The following is a 23,845-nucleotide window of genomic DNA, read 5'->3' as shown; positions in this document are numbered from 1 at the left end:
TCGTATAATCGGAGCAGATGTCGGCGGAGCAACTATCGGCGGAGCAATTGTCGGCGGAGCAAATATCGGCGGATCAAATATCGGCGGAGCAAGTGTCGACGGAGCAAATATCGGCGGAGCAAGTGTCGACGGAGCAACTGTCGGCGGAGCAACTGTCCGGAGCAATTGTCGGCGGAGCAGTTGTCGTATTTTGCGTAGCAATTGTCGGCGGAGCAAATGTCGGCGGAGCAATTGTCATGGAACCGTCTCATTTGCTATGGTCGTCAGTTGGATTTTATGATACTAATATCAGTATGGCACATATAAATTATACATACACTCTAAAAACAAATCAGTCAAAAATGACTAGTTAATAGGGTCAGCTGTGTGCAACTGTTATTCTAGTCATATTTGACTACTAGTCGTATTTTACTAGAACAGAGTTATTTCTAACTAGAATATAATATGTCAGAAATGTGACTAGAATATCAGTTGCACCCAGCTGACTACTTGTCTAGTCAATTTGACTGGTTTATTTCAAGAGTGTATGATCAACAATAATATAGTTTTAAAATATCACTTGGCCGACAAGGGCCCCACAAAATTTTAGGTCAAATGGGTGGTTAGTGAACAAGCGAAACTTGCATCGGGATGGGGGTGGGGTGGGGGTGCAGGAAAGATGGGAGGAATTTCACTCCCTTTACCCTTTTCTTTCTAGAGCGCGGGTAAGATAATACATTATTAAAACTTTGAGAAAATGAAAACTAATTGTAAATGTTTTTAACTTTTTAAAGTGAAGAAAAAAAAATCACATTAGTCTAATTCATTTGAGCGTCAGCAATCAACTAGCTAATATTTTGTCACTTAATTGTTCTCTATTTCCTTCTTTTTCCGTTCTATTCTTCCCCTTTTTGTGTGTGTTTTTTTTTTTGGGGGGGGCGATCACTACCAATAATAAGTTCAAAATCTAGTCCATCAATAATCGAGACTTCAAACTTTCGCATATTGACAATAATGTACATGTATTTCCTTTTCTTTACTATATTAACTGTTTTCGATTTGTGTTATTTAAGACACCATTGACTTTTCTCAGCATGCAGCTCAGCCATAATGGCCATAGCACTGAACTAGAGATACGTGGAAGTCGTGTTCACCCAAGCAAAACATCGCCGGCGAACTCGATAAATCACGTGACCGCCGCCATTTTGCTAGGTCAATTGTTCGAGAACGCGCCCGTAGAAGGCAATTGAAAGTATGTGCAAGATGCAATATGTTTTCTTTATAAATATAAGATTAATACTGATGTACTTAGTGTGGCAAAGTGTATTTTAATGTCAGTAAGCCAATCATGTACAAACATATTTCTATATGCACAATGTACTGGGACCTGGTAATTCATGTAGTTTAAAAAAGGGGTTTAAATCAGGGTGATCAGATTTCAAAAAATGAAATACGGGACAATCGACAAAAAAAAAATCATCAAAGAAGGCTACACAGTATTATACTTGTGAAAAAAATATAAAGAATTGGAAGGGAGGGTGAACGAAAGAATGAAGGAGAGAAAGAAAAGAAATGAAATGAGAAAGAAGAAAGAAAAAATGAAGGGGAAAATGAAGGGGAAAAAATGAAAGAAAATTAGAATAATTAAAAAGACGATGAAAGAAAGAATAAAAGAGAAAAAAAGGTTTCCGTCATTCGTTGAATTCATTGAATATAGAAAGAAAGAAAAAGAAAGAAAGGGAAGATGTGTGACAGACAAAATAAAGGTGAGAAAGAAAAAGTAAGAAAAAAAAGGGAAACAAAGAATGAAGGAAAGAAAAATGTTTTCATTCTTTGAAAGAAAGAAACGAAGAAAGAAGAAAACATGAAGGGGGAAGGAAAGAAGGGAGGGAGGGAAAGAAAGAAAGAATTATAAAAAAAAATAGAATAAAGAATGAAAGAGAGGGAGAAAAGATTGGAGGGATGAGAGAATGAAAAAAAATAATGGAAGGAGAGAAAAAACGAAAAGAAATTAAAGGTGAGGAAGGGAGAAGGAAGTAGATAAAAAGGGCAGATAAGAGAAATAAGGAAAGAAAGAAAATTAACACACAGACTGGATCAGGAAAGAAAGGTAGGAAATATTAAAAGATAGATGGAACAAAAAAAGCAAGCAGGAAGGATAGAAGGATGAAGAATAAAAATGAAAGAGGAAAAAGTTCAAACTTCAAGCAAACAAAAGCAATCCAATCATCTAACAGAAATAACAATGATATATTTGGTGTTTTTTATCTTTAAAATTTTGAAAAACTAAGTGGTTTAGAAATGAATTAAATTTCAAAGTGAAACATTGTCAACTTACAAATTAGAGGAAACAGCGCCGGCATCCTACACAACAAGACTCAAAACGAAAGCTAAAACAACTACATGTAGATCCAGTTATGAAAACTAAAAAAACTTGTTCCTCCTATTAAATCAGTAATCTGAGAATCTATAATATATGATCATAAAAAATTCCTGCCGATTTTGCGATTATTTTGGTGGAAAAACTGTTTATCATGTGAGATTGTTTGCACCATTGAGAATCTGCTCCGATCCTACATGCATAGAGCCTGCCACACACAGGCAGGAAGCCAGCTCGTTTGCAATGTAGGCCTATTGGGTTAGGTTAAAATCACCCGCAAAACTTTGCAAAAGTTTAGTTATCGATTTATTGTTGTCTCTGTTTCGTCATCTGTTAGGTTATTTGATGAAAATTCGTCACTTTTAAATGTATCAACTACATTTTGTTCAATATTCTAAAAATACGGGACAGATAGGTGTCCCGGGAAGGGTTTGTCGGGACGCCGGGACAAAGGAGCAAAATACGGGACGATCCCGGGAAATACGGGATGTCTGGTCACCCTGGAAATATTTGACAAGAGGTAGTGGTCTTTTTGTGCAATTTTTGACATGTGGAATATTTCATATATACTGACCAGGATATGCATATAATTATCTGGTATGTGAAAATAAGCGAAATTTAGTGCCACAACTTTTTAAATGGAATTACCATTGCTATGCTTTTCTGATCTGTGCTCTAATTAGTAAACTTGTTAGAGTTGAATTTGTTTATCCATCACCCCTTCCTTTATGTAAATGTGTATTGATGTATAAGCACATGTCGTGCAACATCCATGCTCTTCCAAATTAAATTTCATAAGAATTCAAATTATATTGTGCCCATTTTTATATACACTGTACTAAGTAGATATTTCATGGCTGAGCACACGAATTAAGGTCCAACTTTGAAGGCTCATTAAAAGTAACAACCTTCTTGTCCTCAAACTTCTATTCAATTTTTCACCCTGAATGTGTGATTGAACAGTACGAGAGGGAGGGAAGGGAATATTTACTCAAAATTTATATAGAGAAAGTTGAAATGAGAAAGGCAAAATGGTAAAGATGCAGCCGGAGAGAAAACAAGAAACAGACGATCAACGAGAAGAGATGGAAAGAAGAGAAAAATCAAAGAGAAAGAGAGAGAGAGGGAGAGAAAGGGGGAAATTACGAGGAATGAGAAAGAGGTGAGGAGAGAAAGGCGAGACGAGAGGGAGATAAGAGGGCTTGATATAAGGGAGATGGGGAAATAAAAGAGAGATATAAGGGGGATATATAGAAAGGGAAGGTAAGAGAGAGAGAGAGATGAGAAAGAAGAGGAAAATCAGAGAGAAAGAAGCCAAAGAGAAAGGAAAAATAATAAAGAGGGAGATCGAGATGATATAAAGGGGAGAAATAAGAGAGAGAGGGGCATGAAAGTAGAAATGGAAGAAATAGAAGGGGATGGAGAAAAGGGAGGATAAGAGAGATGGACAGAAGAGGAAAATCAGAGAAAATGAGATGAGATGAATAGTTGAATGAGAAGGGAGGTTTTAAAAAAAAGCTAGAGAAAAGGGACAAGATTTCTAATCGTTAACAGATTTTTTTTTCAAATGCAACCAGCTTGTAGGCCTTTATTGTTCAGACAAATTGTAGGCCTACTCAGAAAGCAAATTTGTTGTTGGGCCTTTCTTCGCGTGAAAAAGGTCGAGTTTTTATGATTTCATGTCTGTATGTTTACTCCCCTTTAATACAAAAATGTGACTAAATCAACACTTTCAGTTATGAAAGTATTCAATAACATATAGTTCATGATGTAACAAAGCAAACTAAAACTTTAAACAGCACAAGAAACACTTTCTTTGCGTTCCTTTCTCCCATCTGCCTACACGCAGCATTTGTCGACTATAGCCAGTATTGACCTAGCAAAATGGCGGCGCGCTCAGTCGAGCGTGAAGTCCGATGCTCTTCGTTGCCGCACGGCTTTGTGTACGTTGAGAATAGGGACACGTATTCCACGTATCTCTAGTTCAGTGGGCCATAGTCATAGACTAAAGTAAAAGTACCGTACAAGATCATCTTCGGACCCGGAGCGTTTTCATGAATTTAATATGATAGTTCAGCTATGAATAAATCATCAAAAATCAACGTTAATGCCTCTTCAGTAAGTTTGCAGGATTAACTTTGTTTTCTTAATTATGCTAGAAGCTATATGTACAATTACAGTCCCACCTATGAATATTGGTGTAGCCTGTATTGTAACCTATATACCGGTACGGTAATATATGAATTGAGAGATCGGGCGAGTGCACATGGCATGGCGACATGCACCTGCGGCTGCGCCGCACGCGCCTCTACTTGGCTTAAATTTGCCCGCAGCCGTACCACTTGTTCACTGCCGTCATCCTGCCTGTACATGTTGACATATATATGCATCATACAACACGCATTTTAAAAATTCTTTAGAATGTCACTTTTTACCAAGGTTTTTGACTGCTAAGGCAAGCCTAAGATTAAGAAAGCACGAATTTTTCGAAGGCCTGTGAGCAAGCAACCAGGGGACCAACGGCTTAAGGTCCTCTCCGACTCCAAGGCTGGCAGCCGTCTGTTTCGAGGAGTTTTTAAACATTAAATTTTTTTTTAAATTTCTCGTACACAGACGGCTTGCTATCGTGTAACCCAGAGAGCTCCCGCCCGCACAGCGGGCGGGAGCCCAGAAGCTTACCGTGTATTTTACCATTGTCACCGGACTAGGGTGATTTATGGTCTAAATATTTCTCCAAATGAATTGTGAAAACAGAAAGTATACAATTACCACGATTATATGGATGAAGGTCTAACGAGTGGCAGATTCCTGACATCTGGGCACAGTCTGGAACCTCAAAAAAACGAAAAGTTCTCTCCTTCTACCCCGTCTCGATCGGCCATTTTTGTTAAAAATCGTAACAAAATGGCCGATCGAGACGGGGTAGAAGGAGAGAACTTTTCGTTTTTTTGAGGTTCCAGACTGTGCCCAGATGTCAGGAATCTGCCACTCGTTAGACCTTCATCCATATAATCGTGGTAATTGTATACTTTCCGTTTTCACAATTCATTTGGAGAAATATTTAGACCATAAATCACCCTAGTCCGGTGACAATGGTAAAATACACGGTAAGCTTCTGGGCTCCCGCCCGCTGTGCGGGCGGGAGCTCTCTGGGTTAGCTATCGTGCAGCCACCATTAGGGGGTTAACAATGCAAAATCCCCCTGACGGGGCTCATCGATTTTTGTCTTTATTTCATAAAAGTAGGCCCTATATAAAAACAGTAGAGGCGCACGGCCAATATGGTAGACTCTCTCCAATAGGGGAGACAATCTCCCACATTGGAGACTTGCTTTGCAAAAGGACAAAAGAAACAAAACCAACAAAAGCATGATTTTTTCCACCCAAAATTTTGTCTCACTGAGGTCAGAAGCCCATTTGTTTTGTGTGTGATTGACAACAAAAATCCTTATCAAAACAAAAGTAGACGGTGAATATTTAAAGTAGAAGGTGAAAAGGGGTAATTTTTCATGAGGAATCTGCTTATCACATTTTTATTTGCCGCCAAGTTAATCCTTTTGCAGCAAATGTAAACAAAGGAAATTGGATTCCAAAACTGGAGACTGTCTCTGAAATTGGATACCCAAATTCTTTACAAAAGTCTCTTGATATTGGAGATAATCTCCCACATTGGAGACAGTCTCCAATATTGACCGTGCGCCTCTACTGAAAAAGACCTGTACCAAAATTAAGATTGTTATTCCGTTTTGGCCTGAAATGCACCAAAGCGGGGAAAAATAAACTTAAAAGGGGAAAAAACAGTGACTTACTTCGGCTGTCGCGCAACTTCACTTCCCTATTTAATCCGAACTTAAATACATAAACATATGGCCATTGAGTCCCCTGTACAAATCGAGCTAACAAGTTAGAACTTTGGTCTCTGTATTTGGTGAATGGAGCCAACGAAGTTCAGCGGAACAACCAATATAACAGAGACAGAAGCTTTTGGTCTACTCCGAGGGACCTAGTAATGAGGATAAATGCCTTACCTAAGGGCACTAGCGCACCACTTCGGAATCGAACCCGGGTCACCGGAATCCGAAACCCCCACTCTACCGACTGAGCTATCGCGCCTCGGTTTCATACAGTACACTATGATTTTTTTTCATATTATTAATGATTAATTGGGGATCATTTTTTTGTTCACCTCGATCAGCACTCAAAAACTTTAATTTTCAGCTCATTTTGTGTGGGCCCTCTATTGGTGGAAAGTACAGTTGGTCTAAATTGTCACCAAACGATCTCTCTTTTTAATTTAGATTAAAAAAAAAATCAATTTACTTCAGAGCAAAGTCATGAAAGTTATAATACTGACAGTGTCAAGAAAGAAATCAAGTAGTTATTTTCCCCTGTAAATTGGAATATCTCTCTCAATATTTTAGACAATGAGTTGATTGAAGCACCGTTATTTTTCATATTTCACAAGCTTTCCAACGATATCAAATTTGTTGGGATTCAAGATTTCAAAAAGTCACCAAACTCCCTACAAGAACAAGAGAAAATAAGCCTGAAAATTGCCACCCTTTTTTCACCACACAGCCACCACAGGGATTCCTAACAGAGGACAAGGTTATACCATAACCTTGCACATTGGATGAGTTCGCTGTACCTTACTCGTACCTCTGGTCTTTTCCTGTCTGTAAAAAAAACCCAACAAGACTCTCTACATTCAGATTCTATATAGGCCTAGAGCCTAAACCTGTCTAAAATCTTGTTTTTCATTTTCATAGCCGCAGGATAAAATTAATGGTAATACTGCTACACATTTCCCCTACGACGGCTGTACTGCTAATCGAAAACGGCAGTTTTAACATTTTTTGTACCAGCTACATATAGATGATTTAAATAAAAATGAATGAAACATCAGTTTTCAACTCGCCGTAGGGGAAATGTGACTACAGCATTAGCTTAGCATTAGCTTAGCATTATTAGAGGGAGAAATAAGAAAAAAAAATGCCTTAGTATGAAATTTGTCACCTATGTGTGCCCTTGCTTTGCAGACATGGCTCCTGGAGTTTTTTTTAAAAGGGTGCATTTTTCCCCAAATTATTAGAAAAGCAAATTAGTGGTGTTTTCTCTCCCCAAAAGGTATTTTACAGGGTGAGCCTTTAAACTTTTGGGGGGCAAATTTCACGGGTGCACCCTGCACCTTCTGCCACCTCCTCTGGATCAGGGCTAGTCCAGATTGGACCTTGGTGTTTGGAAGTTCTCTTTCCCAAAGCTAACATATACCGTGTTTACACGCTGCATCGGCTTTTTTGTTGTGTGTAAACGCGATTAACTTGCATCGGCTCTCGGTGCAGAATCTGCAATTTTGCACCACCAAAGTAGTAGGTTCAGAACCGCGAGCCGATGCAGAATCGGCTTTTTTTCTACGTGTAAACAGAAAGCCGATTCTGCATCGGCAATTGGCGCGCATTTCATTTACTTTATCAGTATGACGTACTTTGTAAGCGCACGAATCCAGCGTTGTCTTTATTATGATGTGTATTGTTGGTGCGCGGATCATTTCAGGTTTTTGCCACACGGGCCGATTCTGCACCGCAAGCTGTGACAGCGTGTAAACGCGGTGCAAGATAAACCAAAAGCCGATTCTGCATCGGCTTTTGGTTCTGAACCAAAAGCCAATGCACGTGTAAACACGGTAATAGAGGGCACATGTCTCCCAATCTCTAATCAGCGCCAGTCCACTCATTTTCCCTCCTAGATCAGTTCAGGGCCTGCTTTGTGTATAGAGGCTGTAAATTGGTGAACAGAAATAAGTTCATAGTCTATAGTCAAGTTATCGCTTGTATGTTTGTGACATCAATTATCATCTCTAAGTTTGTTTGTTTGCTTTGATTATAGTTGGTTGGCTTGAAGGCCGAGCTTTTTAAGAAGCAGGAGCAACTAAAGAGAGACCGTCTTCAACCTGGAAGTAGTGCTTCATCCAGTAAAAACAGACATGGGGAATCTAAGGTAAAAAAGAGCTCTTTTTCAGTTTAAAAATTAAAATGTCTTTCAGACTAGCTTATTCAAAAATAATAGCAGGAATTAAGGTCAGTTGTATTTTACCAGAACACATACTTATGAAGTGTTTGAAGATTTCAGTTTTTCTGATAATTCGTGTTATTCTATTGTGATTTAATTATTACTGTATTGTACTTAGGTTTCTGGTTTGACTTTTTCATTATTCATAAAGTATACAAGCTAAAGTTTGGACAGGTGGACATTGTTGATCAAATCTAGGATCATAATCATGAATATCATTATCTTTGTCATTGTCATTGTTATAAATCATTGTAACCATCATCTTCTTAATCTACCCCATCATAATATTCATCTTAATTATTATCATCATCATCATCACCATTATCGTCATCATTATCACCATCACAACTATTATCATCATCACCATCATCATCACCATCATTATCACCATTATCATCATCATTATCATCATCACCATCAATTATCATCACTATCATCATCATCATCATCATCATCATTATCATTATCATCATCATCATCATCATCATCGTCATCATCACCATCATCATCACCATCATCATCATCATCATTATCATCATCACCATCATCATCACCATCAATTATCATCATCATCATCATCACCATTATCGTCATCATTATCACCATCACAACTATTATCATCATCACCATCATCATCATCACCATCATTATCATTATCATGATCACCATCAATTATCATCACCATCATCATCATCACCATTATCATCATCATCATGATCACCATCATCATCATCATCACCATCATCACTATCACCATCACCATCCTCATCATATTTTATTTGTTTTCTTATTCATCTTAGAAGCCATCCATCTGGAACAAGAAGAATGCTGGAGTGAAACAAAGAGCGGAGAAGGACCTAGAGCAGCTGGCGAATGAAAGAGATGAGCTTGACAATGCAAGGTAAGTTATTGAATAAATAAATGATACACATAGGTGCAGCTTTGAGCAGTAATCCTATTATTAGGGGGTTGGGGTTTCAATGCCCTTCCTCATAGGGGATCATTCTAGCTATCACAACATATAATTCATATATCAGTGACTATATTTTTACTATATCATTTGTGTACAGGTCAAATAAATCATTATCAAGACGTGCATATTTTTATTGATACTTTTGAAGGGGGATCAATCTAACTATCACAACTTTTAATTATAACTATATCTAGTGACAAACCCTCTTTTTTTTTCATTACTTATCAGTCATCGGGCATGTTTCTACCATTCTTTTTTTTTTTTTTTGAGGGAATGTAGTCTGCTGTGCGAACCCTTGACTCGAGTAAAGGGTCTGAATTGCAGCCTACTCTTGCCTTGTGTACTGAAGGCCCTGAATTGAAACAGCAAGTTTTGTTTGTGCTAGTCTTTGCATGGAGACACACTTGTTGATCAAAGTTTCAATCAGGGTCTGTGCCTGCAGACTAGGGGGGATGGTGGTGTCATTTTTACAATAAAAACTTCTACTTGAAATTTGAGTCATGGGCGGAAATCCCAGGGGGGACGTGCCCCCCCTACTCAAAATAGTAGGGGGGGGACACAATATCAAATGTCCCCCCTACTATTTGTGGTCTTTTATGATGGTAAGAAATACATCATTCAAAATCGAAATAAAACATATATTTTAGGACGAGCTGACCTTACTTTTGGAATGATGACTTTTTTTTTTTTTGGGCTTGTCAAATTTTCCAGCCCCTTGCTTGTCCCCCCTACCTTTTGGGAGAGATTTCTGCCCCTGGAAAGAGTAGAGATATCCCTTTTTATTTCAACGCTTGTGTGAATAAAATAGTTATCAAAGCTTGCAATGCAAGTTTCTAGTTTTCTACCATAATTTTTTTGTAATGTTTTGGGCATTTTTGCCATTTAGTTTTAGTATGTGGTGATTTGATTGTGTGTAATTGTTTGCATATTATTTGTCAACATTTCTTTTGATCTTGACAAACCTGTTACGAATATCATTTGCAAAGATGATCATTAACTGTGATTTTTATTCCAATAAATAAGTTCATGTAAAATTAGAACCGTAAGTAGAGCAAAAAAATTGTTATTTTCTTTAAAATTTGACATTGCGGACATGGATAAGATTATTTTATCTATTGAAAGAAATTAAAGATATTGAATTGATAATAAATACTTTGACAGAATGATGAAATTGATTACTTTTATATGTGTTTTTTTCTTTTTGCAGGAATAAATTGGAAGCCAAGGCCAAGTTTTACGAGAAGATGACAAAGGATGGATTCATCCCAGGTAGGTTATTATTTTAATTTCTAATGGAACTGCAGTCTGTTTCAGCAAGGATTGCATTTAAAAATCAGACACAAGTCCTAAAGCGCACTTCTGGGACTCGTTTCATAAAACTTTTAATATAAAAAATATCAAATTGGCAATAGTACCAAGCAACTGATATCATTCCATTTTATTGGCTGATTGGAAACTTTTTGTGGAATTTGTGCATTTGGTATTATAACAGGTCTTTATTAAATGGGACCATATTTAGTGAAAATCAAGCTCCTTTATTATTTCTTCAACAGGCTCTTGCAATAGGATTAAGGGTTGTCACCAAATTAGTGATTGATTGCAGATGTTAACAGTTCATTGTAAAATTTCATTTCCAGATTTGTAATTGAAAAATAAATCTTAAATGTATTATGGCAAGTCATTTAGTTGCAGAAGAAAACGTTAACACACAATAAAATTGCATTTTTTAAAATTAAATTGCAAGACTTACAATTGATTTGGGGATCTAAAATTGACTTGTGATTGATCGCAAATTTCTTGCAAAGCCCCTTTCATGATAGTACAGTGCAGCATCAACATAAACACCTTACGTTATACAACCAGCTGTATACATGTATTCCAAAGCTGGGATAATGGTATGCAGGGCTTTGATACATTATATTAAGCACCATATAATTGTTGCTTATCATTTTATTATATTGGATGGTTCAGAATTTGATACCAGGGATATTCCATGAGTTAGGGCAAACATTGCATGAATCAAAGATGAGTGCAATATTGGCCCTAACGAGTGGGATATTCCTGGTATTCCATGTAATAAAGCCATCCAATGTTACTACTATTATCTGTTCCTGAAAAATTAAAGTGATTTTTAATGGCAAAATCATGTCTCTTCTCACAATCAGTTACATTGACTTTACTTCAAAAGATCTTTTTAATCATGCAAATTACGTGAAGCTCTTTGTGATGCCATTATTATGTGCATTATATTTCATGGATTATATCAAAGCAAGTCCTAGATAATTGTGTACCTTGTATACCTCACTCAATTGTACATGCTCTGTAGATCGTTCAATAAGGTGCCATAGTGAACAGAAATTTTGTACAAATGCTTATGGGATATTAGTCAAATTTAGGCAGTACTGTCTCATACTGCACAGGCAAGTTGTGCAGACCGAAATGCGTGTTTTGGGGCGTCATTAAAAACTCTACATTGATCATTATAATTATTCCTAAGAATATAATCTGTATCATTATTTTTATTCTGTATAATGGGCATATGTGTGGACCATTTTATTGATTGTGTGTCTTATGTGATCTCCCAATCAGAGAGTGATTCCGATGAAAGATTTTTGGTTGATTTTGAGAGGAAGGCCTTGGATCAAAAAGAAGAATTCAAGCGGAGAGTTGAAGAACTTGAGAGGGAAGAGGAGACAAATGAGAAGGAAATTTCACCACCAGCTAATCCAGATGAGGAATGGTGAGAAACATGCTCTTGAAAGCTTTATAGCATTTGATATAAAGTCTAGTTCTTGGGTCTATATCATAAAACATGTCATAATATTGATAAGAGTAGAGAAATATGGGGCCAGGCATTAATGTTTGCAGGGCAAGCTCTTCACTGGAGGAAATTGGTCTGAATATGGAGACTTCAAAAGTCCTTGCCTTTGACTTGTGCATAGAAACAGCAAGTTTTATTTGTGCTAGTCTTATGTAAAGTGTGGTCCGGTGGTTAGAGCATTGGACTCATAATCGCAAGGTTGAGAGTTCGAATCCTCACTCTGCCATTGTCTCAATTTTTCATAAAAAGACCTGAGAGTAAATATCTGTCGTCTATAATGTCGGCCGCAATGAACGATTAACCGAGACGTAAAATGTTATTGGTTATATACCAGCTTGGCGTTTACGAGCAAAACGCTGTCCTGCCAAGTTCCTACGGGAATTACCAGAAACAGAAAAGAAGCACTTGTTGATCAGAACTGTAATCAGGTACTGTGTTGCGCTCCGCAGATTAGGTCAGGCATGCAAAATGGTTGATTATCTCATGGAATTGCCTCAAAGTGAATTTCATGGCAAGAATTTAGCTATTTTGATATTGGTCTATTTTCTGTGATCAAACTCCTCAAATACTTCGCTTCATTTTGTAATTTTCCCCAGGGTGGACTATACAGACACACTAGGACGCTCAAGACGCTGCATGAGGAAGGACCTTCCCAATCTTGTTTCTATGGATAAGAGACTCAATCCTGAAGTCTACAAGTAAGTTTGGGACCCTGTTACTAAAAGAGATACAATCAATTTTATGATTGATTGCAAATATATTTGTACATGATTTGCTATAGACTAACAGGAATTCTTAAATTTACAATTAATCATATTTGTTAATATTACAAGGCCAAAATTCCGTAGCCTCTCCAGAAAGACAATGTTACTCTCAATCTACACACCTTTCATTTTGAAATTAGTGATAAACTTTGATATCCAATTTCTGAAATGTTTCCAAAGATCTCTTTTGATTGTGAGTGTATGTAATTTTTTTTTTCAGACGTGCATCAATCAGATATGATAACTTACATCTTGGGTCGACCTTAATTGTCACCATCCAAAAGATTGATTAACTTCCAGCTAGGACACTTGAGGCATTTGTTTTTCAATCTTCCTAATTTGCCTAGTTGTTTGTCAAAACATTTTCTTTGTCAGTTGGTAAATTAGTGTTGTGTGGCTAGGGAGCTTTTGCTGAATTGCATTTATTCACAACTCACAAAAGCGAGGGAAATTCCCAAATGCTTGCTTCTGATTGGTGTAAAAATTAAGCTACGGTTGATATTAAGAGTTGCATTTGATTCCAACAGGGTCAAGGTGTTATATTGCATTGAGAGCCAGTCAGAAATTTGTTAGTGGTGGAAAGTTCCACCTGTGTTGACCTCCATAGTGGCAACACTGAACCTAACCATACGTCACCAACCACCCCAAAACCAGCAATAAGTTGCCAGAAATGCATTTTGAGATTTTCCTTTTGCTGTAAAAGAAACCCACATCCCTAAGCTTTAAAAATGGTACATAACTCGTTAAAATTGATCAACAATAACTGTCACAAGTACTTGATTGAGTGTAGAAGATATTCAACAAGAGAAAGCAAGGTTTGGGGTCACTCAAGCATGAGATGTACATGTACACACTGTGCAGACTCAATGAAACTTTCAAGCAGTCTGCAAAAAATGGTGTCATAGAAACTCTTCGATCTTGTAATAATTTGTATTCAAATTTTGACAGTGTGTAGAAGAAGATTTACTCATTCAGAAGCTAATTTTCAAATTTTTCTAGTTTGAAGACCAAATTACTATTATGGCTATTTGCAGGGAAACTTCCCTGGCGACTTATTGTTGGTTTGGGCGTGGCAGTTCACATTGACTATGAACAAATTGTTTTCTGCGTTCACCTCAATAGAGAACAAGAGAAGAAAGAAGCGGAGAAGAAGAAGGAAGATTTGCCGGATCTGATGTCAAATGACATGTATCGTGAGATGCTTCGGAAGAAGTGGGAGGAGGAGGAGGAACAGGCTGCAAAAGGGCCGCTTGGCTCCACCCACTATCAGAATCTTAAATATGATGGTGAGTTGTGATTTTGATAGATAATATGAATAATTTAGTAATAATAATAATAATAGCTGGATTTATATAGCGCTTTTTGCCTGAGGATACAAAGCGCTGCTATTACTTCCCCGATTTTAGCTTGAGCTACCAGTTTTTATTGTCTCACCTGCATAGCAGAGTGAGACTATAGGCGCCGCTTTTCCGACAGCGGCGGCGACGGCGACGGCGGCGGCGGCGTCAACACCAAATCTTAACCTGAGGTTAAGTTTTTGAAATGACAGCATAACTTAGAAAGTATATGGACCTAGTTCATGAAACTTGGCCATAAGGTTAATCAAGTATTACTAAACATCCTGCCTGAGTTTCATGTCACATGACCAAGGTCAAAGGTCATTTAGGGTCAATGAACTTAGACCATGTTGGGGGAATCAACATCAAAATCTTAACCTAAGGTTAAGTTTTTGAAATGTCATCATAACTTAGAAAATATATGGACCTAGTTCATGAAACTTATACATAAGGTTAATCAAGTATCACTGAACATCCTGCATGAGTTTCACGTCACATGACCAAGGTCAAAGGTCATTTAGGGTCAATGAACTTTGGCCGAATTGGGGGTATCTGTTGAATTACCATCATAACTTTGAAAGTTTATGGATCTGATTCATGAAACTTGGACATAATAGTAATAAAGTATTACTGAACATCCTGTGCAAGTTTCAGGTCACATGATCAAGGTCAAAGGTCATTTAGGGTCAATGAACTTTGGCCAAATTGGGGTATTTGTTGAATTACAGCCATAAATTTGAAAGTGTGTTGGTCTAGTTCATAAAACTTGGACATAATAGTAATCAAGTATCACTGAACATCCTGTGCGAGTTTCAGGTCACATGATCAAGGTCAAAGGTCATGTAAGGTCAAAGAACTTTGGCCACGTTGGGGGTATTTGTTGAATTGCCATCATATCTCTATAAGTGTATTGGTCTAGTTCATAAAACGTGGAAATAAGAGTAACCAAGTATCACTGAACATCTTGTGCGAGTTATAGTAGTTTTCAAAATCAGCACTGCTGCTATATTGAATCGCGTGATGCAGGTGAGACGGCCAGAGGCATTCCACTTGTTCTCCTTATAATGTAGAATAACTTCCAGCAATTTGATATCCTTGTGGTTATTGATTATCATTGAGGTGAGTATATTAATTGACAAGTGTTGTTATTTTGATGATTATTATTAATATCTACTAAATTATTGTGTACTACTTATTGATTGCTGTTCACCAATTAATAAGCCATTATTAATTATTGATCATTAATCATGAATTTATAATTTCTAAGTTATAATTGTAAATTATTGATTATTTCTTTTTTTCAGGAATTAATAACTTATAATTGATTTTTGTTTCAAATCATTTTTCATTGCACATTCCATGTTTGGAGGCATATACTGAACATGTTTGGAACAACCAATGAACCATTACCACTTCTGATGTGTCTCGTCTAAATTTTTCTCTCTATCTTTATTTTCATCCTTGTAGAGGTCCGTGATATGGGCGTAGGGTACTTTGACTTCTCCAAGGATCAGACCGAGAGAAATGATCAAATGGATACTTTACAACTTCTCAGAGATGAGGTGAGTCACCATGAATGTAAAGTATATACCACAGAAGTAATTGTTAAAAACAATGTGTACACCACTTCTGACAGAGAATGCCCATGCTATAACCTAATTTAACCTAGTTTAATGTAAAAAACATATTCCTCACGCATATAGCCAAAAATTCCACGCTACTGTTTAGCCTGCGTGAGTCAACTTTCTCTATTAGAAGGAATAATGACCTAATAAGTGGAAGCAATATTTCAGGCTGGATTATCTCTAATCTATTGAAAGCTCCATAAGACACCGTGGTATATGGAACTCTCTACCAGTGTCAATCAAAAGACTTTCGTCGCTTTACTCTTTTCAGGCAAATGTTAAATCCTTGTTAAGAATATTTGAAGTTAAACTTCTGTATCATTGTTTCAGTCTATCATGAAATCATTCTTCCTTCGATTTAACCATCACCATTATCTCCATCATGACCATCATCATCTCCATAGCATTCATCTTCATCATTGTCACCATCATCCTCATCCTTATCTTCTCCATCTTTACTATGAACCAATGTTTTTTTTTAAATATACCCCTTCTGCTGTATAAATGTATATTAATTAATGAGATTGAATCTGGGATTGTCATTTTTTTTCAAAAGCAGTCTGCTTATGATGACAATACTTCCTGCCAATTGTAATAGTTGTAATAATTTGATAGTAGTTCAATTTTTGTTTGGAATTATATTGTTTAGTACACTTTACGTCTGGTGCCAAAAACGGTAATCCATTATTATGTTTGTTTTGTTGTGAAAAATATTTCATATGATTGAAATGAATGCATGCAGAAGAGAACAATTAATCAAATGTCATGAAGAGAAATCTGTGGTCCCAGGAGATGTTACTTAGGCAGACTCGCCCTTAGTTGTCTTCCTCATATATTAAGCAAAAGTTTCTCAGTAATTTTTTTGGGGGGGGATAATATACCGGTAATGTAAATGAAGTTTGAAGCTACGTGGAAACTTGAATAATGGCAGTGAGTGAGAATTTATTTTAAAGTCCTGACATAAATTATGTAATCCAGGCATTTTGAATATTCAGATCTATGCTGACAACTAAGTATGCTGAAATTGCCAACACAGATAAGCACATATGGGCACATGTGGGCACAAGTATTATTATTGCTTGGAAAAAAAAGTCTACATACAGAATTAAATGCGTATTGTGGTGAATACTCAGCAATCACTCATTTCCTTCCAAAATTATTTGGCAATTAATTCCTATTTGCACATGAAAAATACTAAGATTGCTTTGTGGATTTTGTTAAATTTATGTTGTGATCATTAAAATAACACAACTATAATTAACATTGATTGATTTCTCTTTAGACCATGGGTCAGCGGGAGAGGAGAGAAAAGCTGAAGCTGAAGAGAAAGGCCGCCATGAAAGCCAGACTGGAGAAGATCAAGGAAAGAAAACGACAGAAGGGAGAAGTGATCGAGGATGAAGAAGAGGAGGAAGAGGAGGAGGAGAAGGAAGATAAGAGATTGACAGAAGAAACAGAGAAGGAATCAAAGCCAAAGGAAAGCACAGTCAGAGAGTGGGATATTGGAAAAGGTGACTTCAGTTTCACAATATTGTTAATTTAAAACCAACCCATATAACAAAAGTCGGGACCATGGTCACGGGCCGTAGGATGTCAGAAAAGTTGTGGGATGTAAACGGAGCATCTCATGAAAGGATTTCTGATTTTTTTATCCGACAAGTCCCATTTTATCCGACAGTTACCATGGTAACAGTGCTTCTCGGCCAATCAAAAATCAAGTAGAGTTACCAGATTAAACTTGATCCAATACCCCAAATGAAATGAGTTCCATTGTATAATTTGTTCAAATAAATAATGACTTGGCAAAAGGATGAAAGTTTAGGGTACAATATTCATGGAAATCTCTCCCATTCCTGTTGTAAAATAATGAATTAATTATAATAAAGACCCAGCTCCATACATGCTCATTGTATTACCAATTGGTTTGTATTTTTATTTATTTTTTATTTTTAGAGCCAGTATCAGCCTGGGAGCAGAAGCTAACCAACATAAGGGATGAGAGACCAGTGGAGTTTGCCCCTCCATCCATCTACAATGCAACTAGCCATAAGAGAGGTCAAAATCAACCCCCTCTATACCCCCCGCCAAAGGACTACAACTCGACCTTCCAAAATCCAGCCACAGAAAAGACTGTCAAGATGCCTTTTACTCCAAGATCATCAGACATTTCCCCGCCAGATGTCCGCTATCAGGATTCCTCTCTTGATGCGGGTCATCGGAGCAAAATGAGCTTGCCACCTCCAAGGGACTATTCATCGGTGTATGGGAGAGTCAAAGAAACGACTGGGCAGAAGTCTAGCACTGCCACATGGTCACAGTGGAACGCACCCAGTGGGTCATTGGATTCAAATCAACCATTTAATACCGGAGGGGGGTTCGGATGTACCGTCAGTAGAGGGACATCAGAACGGACTACAACAGCGAATACGCCTACAGCTACAGTTGAGTCCGTTGATACAAGGGTTGAAGATAGCGAGGGAGCCATAGCTTCGGCTTTGTCATTTTTCAGGAAAAACGCAGGAAAGTGAATGATCTTCTTTGCTGCTGGATTACAGTGAGAAAATGAAAAAAATTGTATTTGAAAATTGTTATTTTTGTTTTGCCAATATTCCTCAATACCTCTAACTGCTCCAATACTTTGATGTAATTTCTAAGTCTCATCAGGATCCATTGATCCATATATTTCAGATTTATGGTGCATGGAGTATTGTGGTTCTTTTTTAATTTTTTTTCATTATCAGTTTTTGTTAATCATGTAGACAACCAGATTGTAAGAATGAAACAAATTCTTAAACTTTTGAGAAAATAATGTGCTGAACTGATATGCCCCCATTTATATAAAACTCTTTATTCTTGTTGCTCTTGCCTATTTTACATCCATAATCCTCAAATATCTTCATTTGATATTTAGGATACATACTCCCCTTCTTGCTTCTAATAGTCTTTATGTTCCTTTCTATTTCTTGTAAGGATGTTCCACAGTTCAAATTGCTCAATTTCACGATGTTTATGTGAAAATTTCAAACTAATTATTCCTAAAACTAAGCTAAGTCACTGCTAGTCCACTGATATCAATGAATGCTTCATTCATGTGGGCGTGGGCATCGGACAATCGCGCAGTTCCAGTAATTTTGTGCGCAGAAACGTGTCTCTTATACCCAGTATTATTCTGTCCTTGATCAAGCTATCTTGCAAATGACTAAAGTCACATGTTGCTCCTTTCCAGTTCAGATCAGTCGCAAATTTGTCAATTGTTTCACTCGCTATGTGTCGTTCAATGATCGTCAAATTTTCTCATGAGCGTGTCCTTGTCTTCTCCATTGGTGAATGTGTTGTAAATTTGATTGCCTCTTGGCCAGCCACATGGAGTAATGCGTTGACTTGCAAGGTTTTTGGTTTGTTACTTGGGCTGCTTGCAGATTTGTCAATCGCACATTGTTGTTTCCAGTTCTTCCTATTTTCGGCTGGATGTTAGCTGCGTGGAAAAAAAAGGGTGAGAAGCGAGTTTGTCCCTCCCAAGGACAACTACGCACCCCTTAAATGGGCAAATGATACCCCGTCTTATTTCACCAACCTTCCATATGGGAGATGAGAAAGTCTCGGTTCTACTATACTTGGCGCCGAGGAGACTACATCCTTGACCAAACCCTTTGTAAGGGTTGTCTCCATTAATGTACACAAGAAAAGTAGTGGACCCAAAATTGATCCTTGTGGAACTCGACATGAAATTAATTTTGTAATAGAATTTCCCATGGAAACATACTGTTGCCTACTGCTGAGGTAGTTCCTGAACCACTCCAGGGCTATCACTCTGATGCCATAATAATTAAGTTTGTACAGTAGTATATCATGATTTATTGTGTCGAAAGCCTTGGAGAAATCCAGAAAAAAAACCAACAGTATGCTCATATGTGTCAATTCTATTGGCAATGTTATTAATCATAGTCAACAGTGCATGCGTAGTATTGTGTTTTTCACAGAAGCCAAACTGCGATGGATAAAATAATTCATGTATATTTATAAGCTTTGTCGTTCATAAAAGAAATTTGAATCATGGGGTTCAAAAAAAAAAAAAATAGAAAAAAAAAATACAATTTTACCCTAAATCTCCCGGGGTATTTTCCATTATGGCCCCCCCCTTAAGATCTCAGCCGCGGATTGCGCGATCACAACGAAAATTTGCATGATGGTAGAGAATGATGTAATCTACGCAGTTGCATTGGTATATTTCACTGAATTAATTAATTTTTATTTTATATGAATTAATTATGCTGATTTATTCATGAAATCATACTTTTTGCTCTGATTCACTAAATAAAGCTCCTAGAATGCTATTTTTTGGTGAAAATATTCTTTATAGCGTTCCTAACAATTGTGAATGAAAAAAATTCTGGTACCAAGACCGAGTTCTTATGTATTTTATTGTTTTTTTTAAATTTCTTATGTATTTCTTTGTTTTTTTACTTTTTGTTTTTTATTGTTTTTTCGATGGAAGTCGTTCCAGACTTAATTCTGATCATAAACAAGGCAAAATTAATTAAGTTTAATCAGTAAAAGCAGAAATAATGATACATTTATGAATTTTGGCTAAATACACAATTTGCATTGGATTTGTACATGAAATCACGTTTATGAGCAATTTTGGGTCTGACATGCACTTACATAATGCTGCGTAATATCATAACCGCGTACCCGGGCGTCACAAATTTGGTCTCAAAATTTGCCCGAGACTTGAAAGTAAAAAGTCGGTTAGCGGCGAGGTCAGAAAATTTTGCGCAGCAGATATATCGCGAAAATTGTTGAGGGGGGGGGGCCATTATGGCTCCCCCCCCCCCAGGAGAATTAGGGTTAAGTTGCCCCAGGCCACTGCTAGTATCAAGCCCTGGTATTACTTGGAAACTTTATGTGACATTTCAAATCCAGAGGAAAGCTGATAGTTGATACAAGATTAAAATGAAAAGAAATCGGCAATATGAAAAAAAAAACAAAAAAAACAAGCCTTGATTTTTTTAGGGGTGTAAAAATGTGACAAATTGGATAAGCGCATGACTTTCAAGGACACCACTTCATGGTGTTTATTGTATAAAATTCCTATCACTGCCCACTAAACAGTTTAAACAGTAGTGTCAGTACTACCTACCATTTCACGATGCAATGACTCTCATCAACTGCTTTTGCACACAGTTTGTCATGCCATCCGGAAGATTGGAATAGTTCAAATACACTCTCTGGGCTCATGAAAACATAGATATATTTCCTTCTTTGACCATTTTTTCTTCCTCTGGCGACGCACCCCCTAAGTGAACTGCTCCGAGTCCGAGTTTTCTCAATGCCGTCACTTGACTCTTCATGAGCGAGACCAACGGAGAAATAACCACTAACATACCCGACGCTGACGGAGTCGGAGGTGTGCAGTCTATGGTGGTTCTGGTGCCTGCGACCTGATTCTGAAGATAAGCCTTGCATAACGGGATGGCCTGGTAAATGGCACTTTTGCCATATCCAGTGGGGAGACTTACGAACGTATCGTGTCCTCGAAGGACTGATAGAATCGCCCTCAGTTGTAGTTCCTTGAATGCTGATATTTTCAGCATTTGCGATACAATTTCTGTACTTTTCAGCAATAATTCTTCGGACTCAGAGGCAGTCATGATGAATTGCGAGAGTCGATATTTGCATATTCAATATATGCTGACGTCATGCGAGAAACGTTCGCTGATTGGCCGCTACCTCTCAGGTAGCAATTCCAACTCTGAAACAATGGTTAACCTAAGAAATCCAAGTCAGGTTCCAAAAGGCCCTCACGACAAGTCGTTTGGCTCGTGCGTTCACTCGGGTATCGCCAGATATCTTCGTAGGCCGCTAGTCTCGTTTCAGCCAGTACCTGACTAGGATAGAGCCAAGTCGCGAGGCCCTTGACAAAAGGCTAGTATCGATCGAGCATCTGTCAATTACCTCAAACTCATTGTTATAGACTTTGTTCTTTCTTACACGTTAGCGTGCATTTTCTCAAATGTGATTTTTCTATGTGTTTTGTATACGACATCAATCTTGCTTTTGACTTGCCTATTTTTGGCATCCCCAGTTTTTTTATAAGCCTTAGCAGCCAGTATGTTGCACTGAGCACCTGTATCAATTTTTAATTGAGCACTTTTTGTTGCTTCTTTTTCCTTGTGCCTGTTTGTCTCAGAAAGAAATGTGAGATTGACATACCATTCTTTGGTTGATTTCTTCTCTTTCTGCTGGGCATCGTTGATGGCATCGACATGGAATTCCTCACTGTCGGCATCAATGGGTCTGCTGTCCTGTTGGATGTCATGGATCCCTCTGTTGCTAGGGCGATGACTCTTTTTTTGTTGTTGCAGGTCGAGGTTCTTCCTTTAGATGGAGCCTTCTTTGCTTTCATGATCTTGGTCCCGATCTCTACACATGGAGCTAAAATGGTTCATCTTCTGGCAGGTATGGTCTTCTTTGCCATATTTCAGATTTTTTCGGGGTGGATGCTTATTTCCACACTTAAAGCATGGCTTCCTATTCATTAATGTTACCTGCATTGCATGAATGTTCATTTTTGGGCTTCAGCTCTGCAATATGTTGTGAAGTTATTTCAGTTGCCTTGCAAATGTCTGTTTCTTGCTTTTTCAGAGACAAGTTTTTTTTCTCTGAGTAGTTTCGCTCTTGTACCATCATCACGTATTCCAACAGCAATTTGTCCAACTGACCAACAGTGTGCATCCTTGCATTTAATGTAAGCTACATTTGGCACATTTGAGAAAAAAAAACTTTCATTGTATACAACTTATCCTCTCATGTTTGTTGGCACATTCAATTCACACTTTATTTCTGGTGTGCCTTGCACATATGCAATAGGGGACCTGTTGGTTCCCTTGCAGCTTTCGCTGCAGCACCAATCTTTTCGTCATGGTGGTAGCGTGTCATCACCTAAGCCAACTTTGCTGAGATGAAAGAAGAGTCCATGTGGGCAGAATACATTGCCCTCCTCTTTGTGAAACAGTCGCCGGCAGAGGTGAAACTGCCCTAGTCACCGGGGCTAGGAATGTGCCTAGATGTTTTGGACTCATTTGAAGCTCCGACAACCCAAGATATGAAGTTATCCAATGCCAAGGCAGGAGAGATGAAATATTTGCCCATATGGGAATTGTTTGTTGGCACATTCAATTTGCACTTTATTTCTGGTGTGCCTTGCACATATGCAATAGGGGGACTTGTTAGTTCCCTTGCAGCTTTCGCTGCAGTACCAATCTTTTCGTGGTGGTGGTAGCGTGTCCCCACTTAAGCCAACTTCGCTGAGATGAAAGAAGAGTCCATGTGGGCAGAATACATTGCCCATATGGGCATTGTTCGTATGCACATTCAATTTGCAATTTATTTCTGGTGTGCCTTGCACATATGCAATAGGGGGACCTGTTGGTTCCCTTGCAGCTTTCGCTGCAGTACCAATCTTTTCGTTGTGGTGGTAGCGTGTTATCACTTAAGCCAACTTCGCTGAGATGAAAGAAGAGTCCATGTGGGCAGAATACATCGCCCATTTGGGCAATGTTCGTTGGCATATTCAATTCGCACGTTATTTCTGGTGTGCCTTGCACATATGCAATAGGGGGACCTGTTGGTTCCCTTGCAGCTTTCGCTGCAGCACCAATCTTTTCGTTGTGGTGGTAGCGTGTCATCACTTAAGCCAACTTCGCTGAGATGAAAGAAGAGTCCATGTGGGTAGAATACATTGCCCTCCTCTTTGTGAGGCAGTCGCCGGCAGAGGTGACACTACCTACGTCACCGGAGTCACCGGGGCTAGGAACGTGCCTAGATGTTTCAGGCTCATTTGAAGCTCCGACAACCCAAGATATGAAGTTATCGAATGCCAAGGCAGGAGAGATGAA

General features: G+C 38.0%; 1 protein-coding gene across 3 annotated transcripts; it reads left to right on the top strand.

Moving 5' to 3' along the window:
- The first annotated feature begins 1,054 nt into the window (after positions 1 to 1,054).
- LOC129259333 (coiled-coil domain-containing protein 174-like) lies at positions 1,055 to 20,921 on the top strand. 3 transcript variants are annotated; one of them, XM_064098648.1, is made up of 11 exons: positions 1,055 to 1,092; positions 4,358 to 4,477; positions 8,245 to 8,355; positions 9,228 to 9,328; positions 10,608 to 10,669; positions 11,990 to 12,140; positions 12,818 to 12,919; positions 14,108 to 14,271; positions 15,790 to 15,884; positions 17,230 to 17,458; positions 17,901 to 20,036. In XM_064098648.1, the coding sequence occupies exons 2-11, from the start codon at positions 4,439 to 4,441 to the stop codon at positions 18,473 to 18,475; spliced, it is 1,629 nt and encodes a 542-aa protein (XP_063954718.1). In that variant the 5' UTR covers positions 1,055 to 1,092; positions 4,358 to 4,438; the 3' UTR covers positions 18,476 to 20,036. The 3 variants fall into 3 exon arrangements, with proteins under 3 accessions (XP_063954718.1, XP_063954717.1, XP_063954719.1); XM_064098647.1 differs by lacking the exon at positions 1,055 to 1,092 and having other exon boundaries at positions 4,305 to 4,477; positions 17,901 to 20,921; XM_064098649.1 differs by lacking the exon at positions 1,055 to 1,092 and having other exon boundaries at positions 4,363 to 4,477; positions 9,231 to 9,328.
- Positions 20,922 to 23,845: the final 2,924 nt, after the last annotated feature.

The sequence above is a fragment of the Lytechinus pictus genome, chromosome 4, assembly GCF_037042905.1.
Source record: "Lytechinus pictus isolate F3 Inbred chromosome 4, Lp3.0, whole genome shotgun sequence".
Taxonomy (NCBI): Eukaryota; Metazoa; Echinodermata; class Echinoidea; order Temnopleuroida; family Toxopneustidae; genus Lytechinus; species Lytechinus pictus.
Note: the sequence above shows the minus strand (reverse complement) of the source record. Positions and strands in the feature narration are given on the sequence as shown.

Bases quoted from the DNA above. Each gene is read 5' to 3' on its own strand.
- LOC129259333 (XM_064098647.1), top strand. From the start codon at position 4,439: ATGAATAAATCATCAAAAATCAACGTTAATGCCTCTTCA. The intron at 8,356-9,227 runs GTAAAAAAGAGC...TATTCATCTTAG, and splicing joins ACAGACATGGGGAATCTAAG to AAGCCATCCATCTGGAACAA. The intron at 12,920-14,107 runs GTAAGTTTGGGA...TCACCTCAATAG, and splicing joins CTCAATCCTGAAGTCTACAA to AGAACAAGAGAAGAAAGAAG.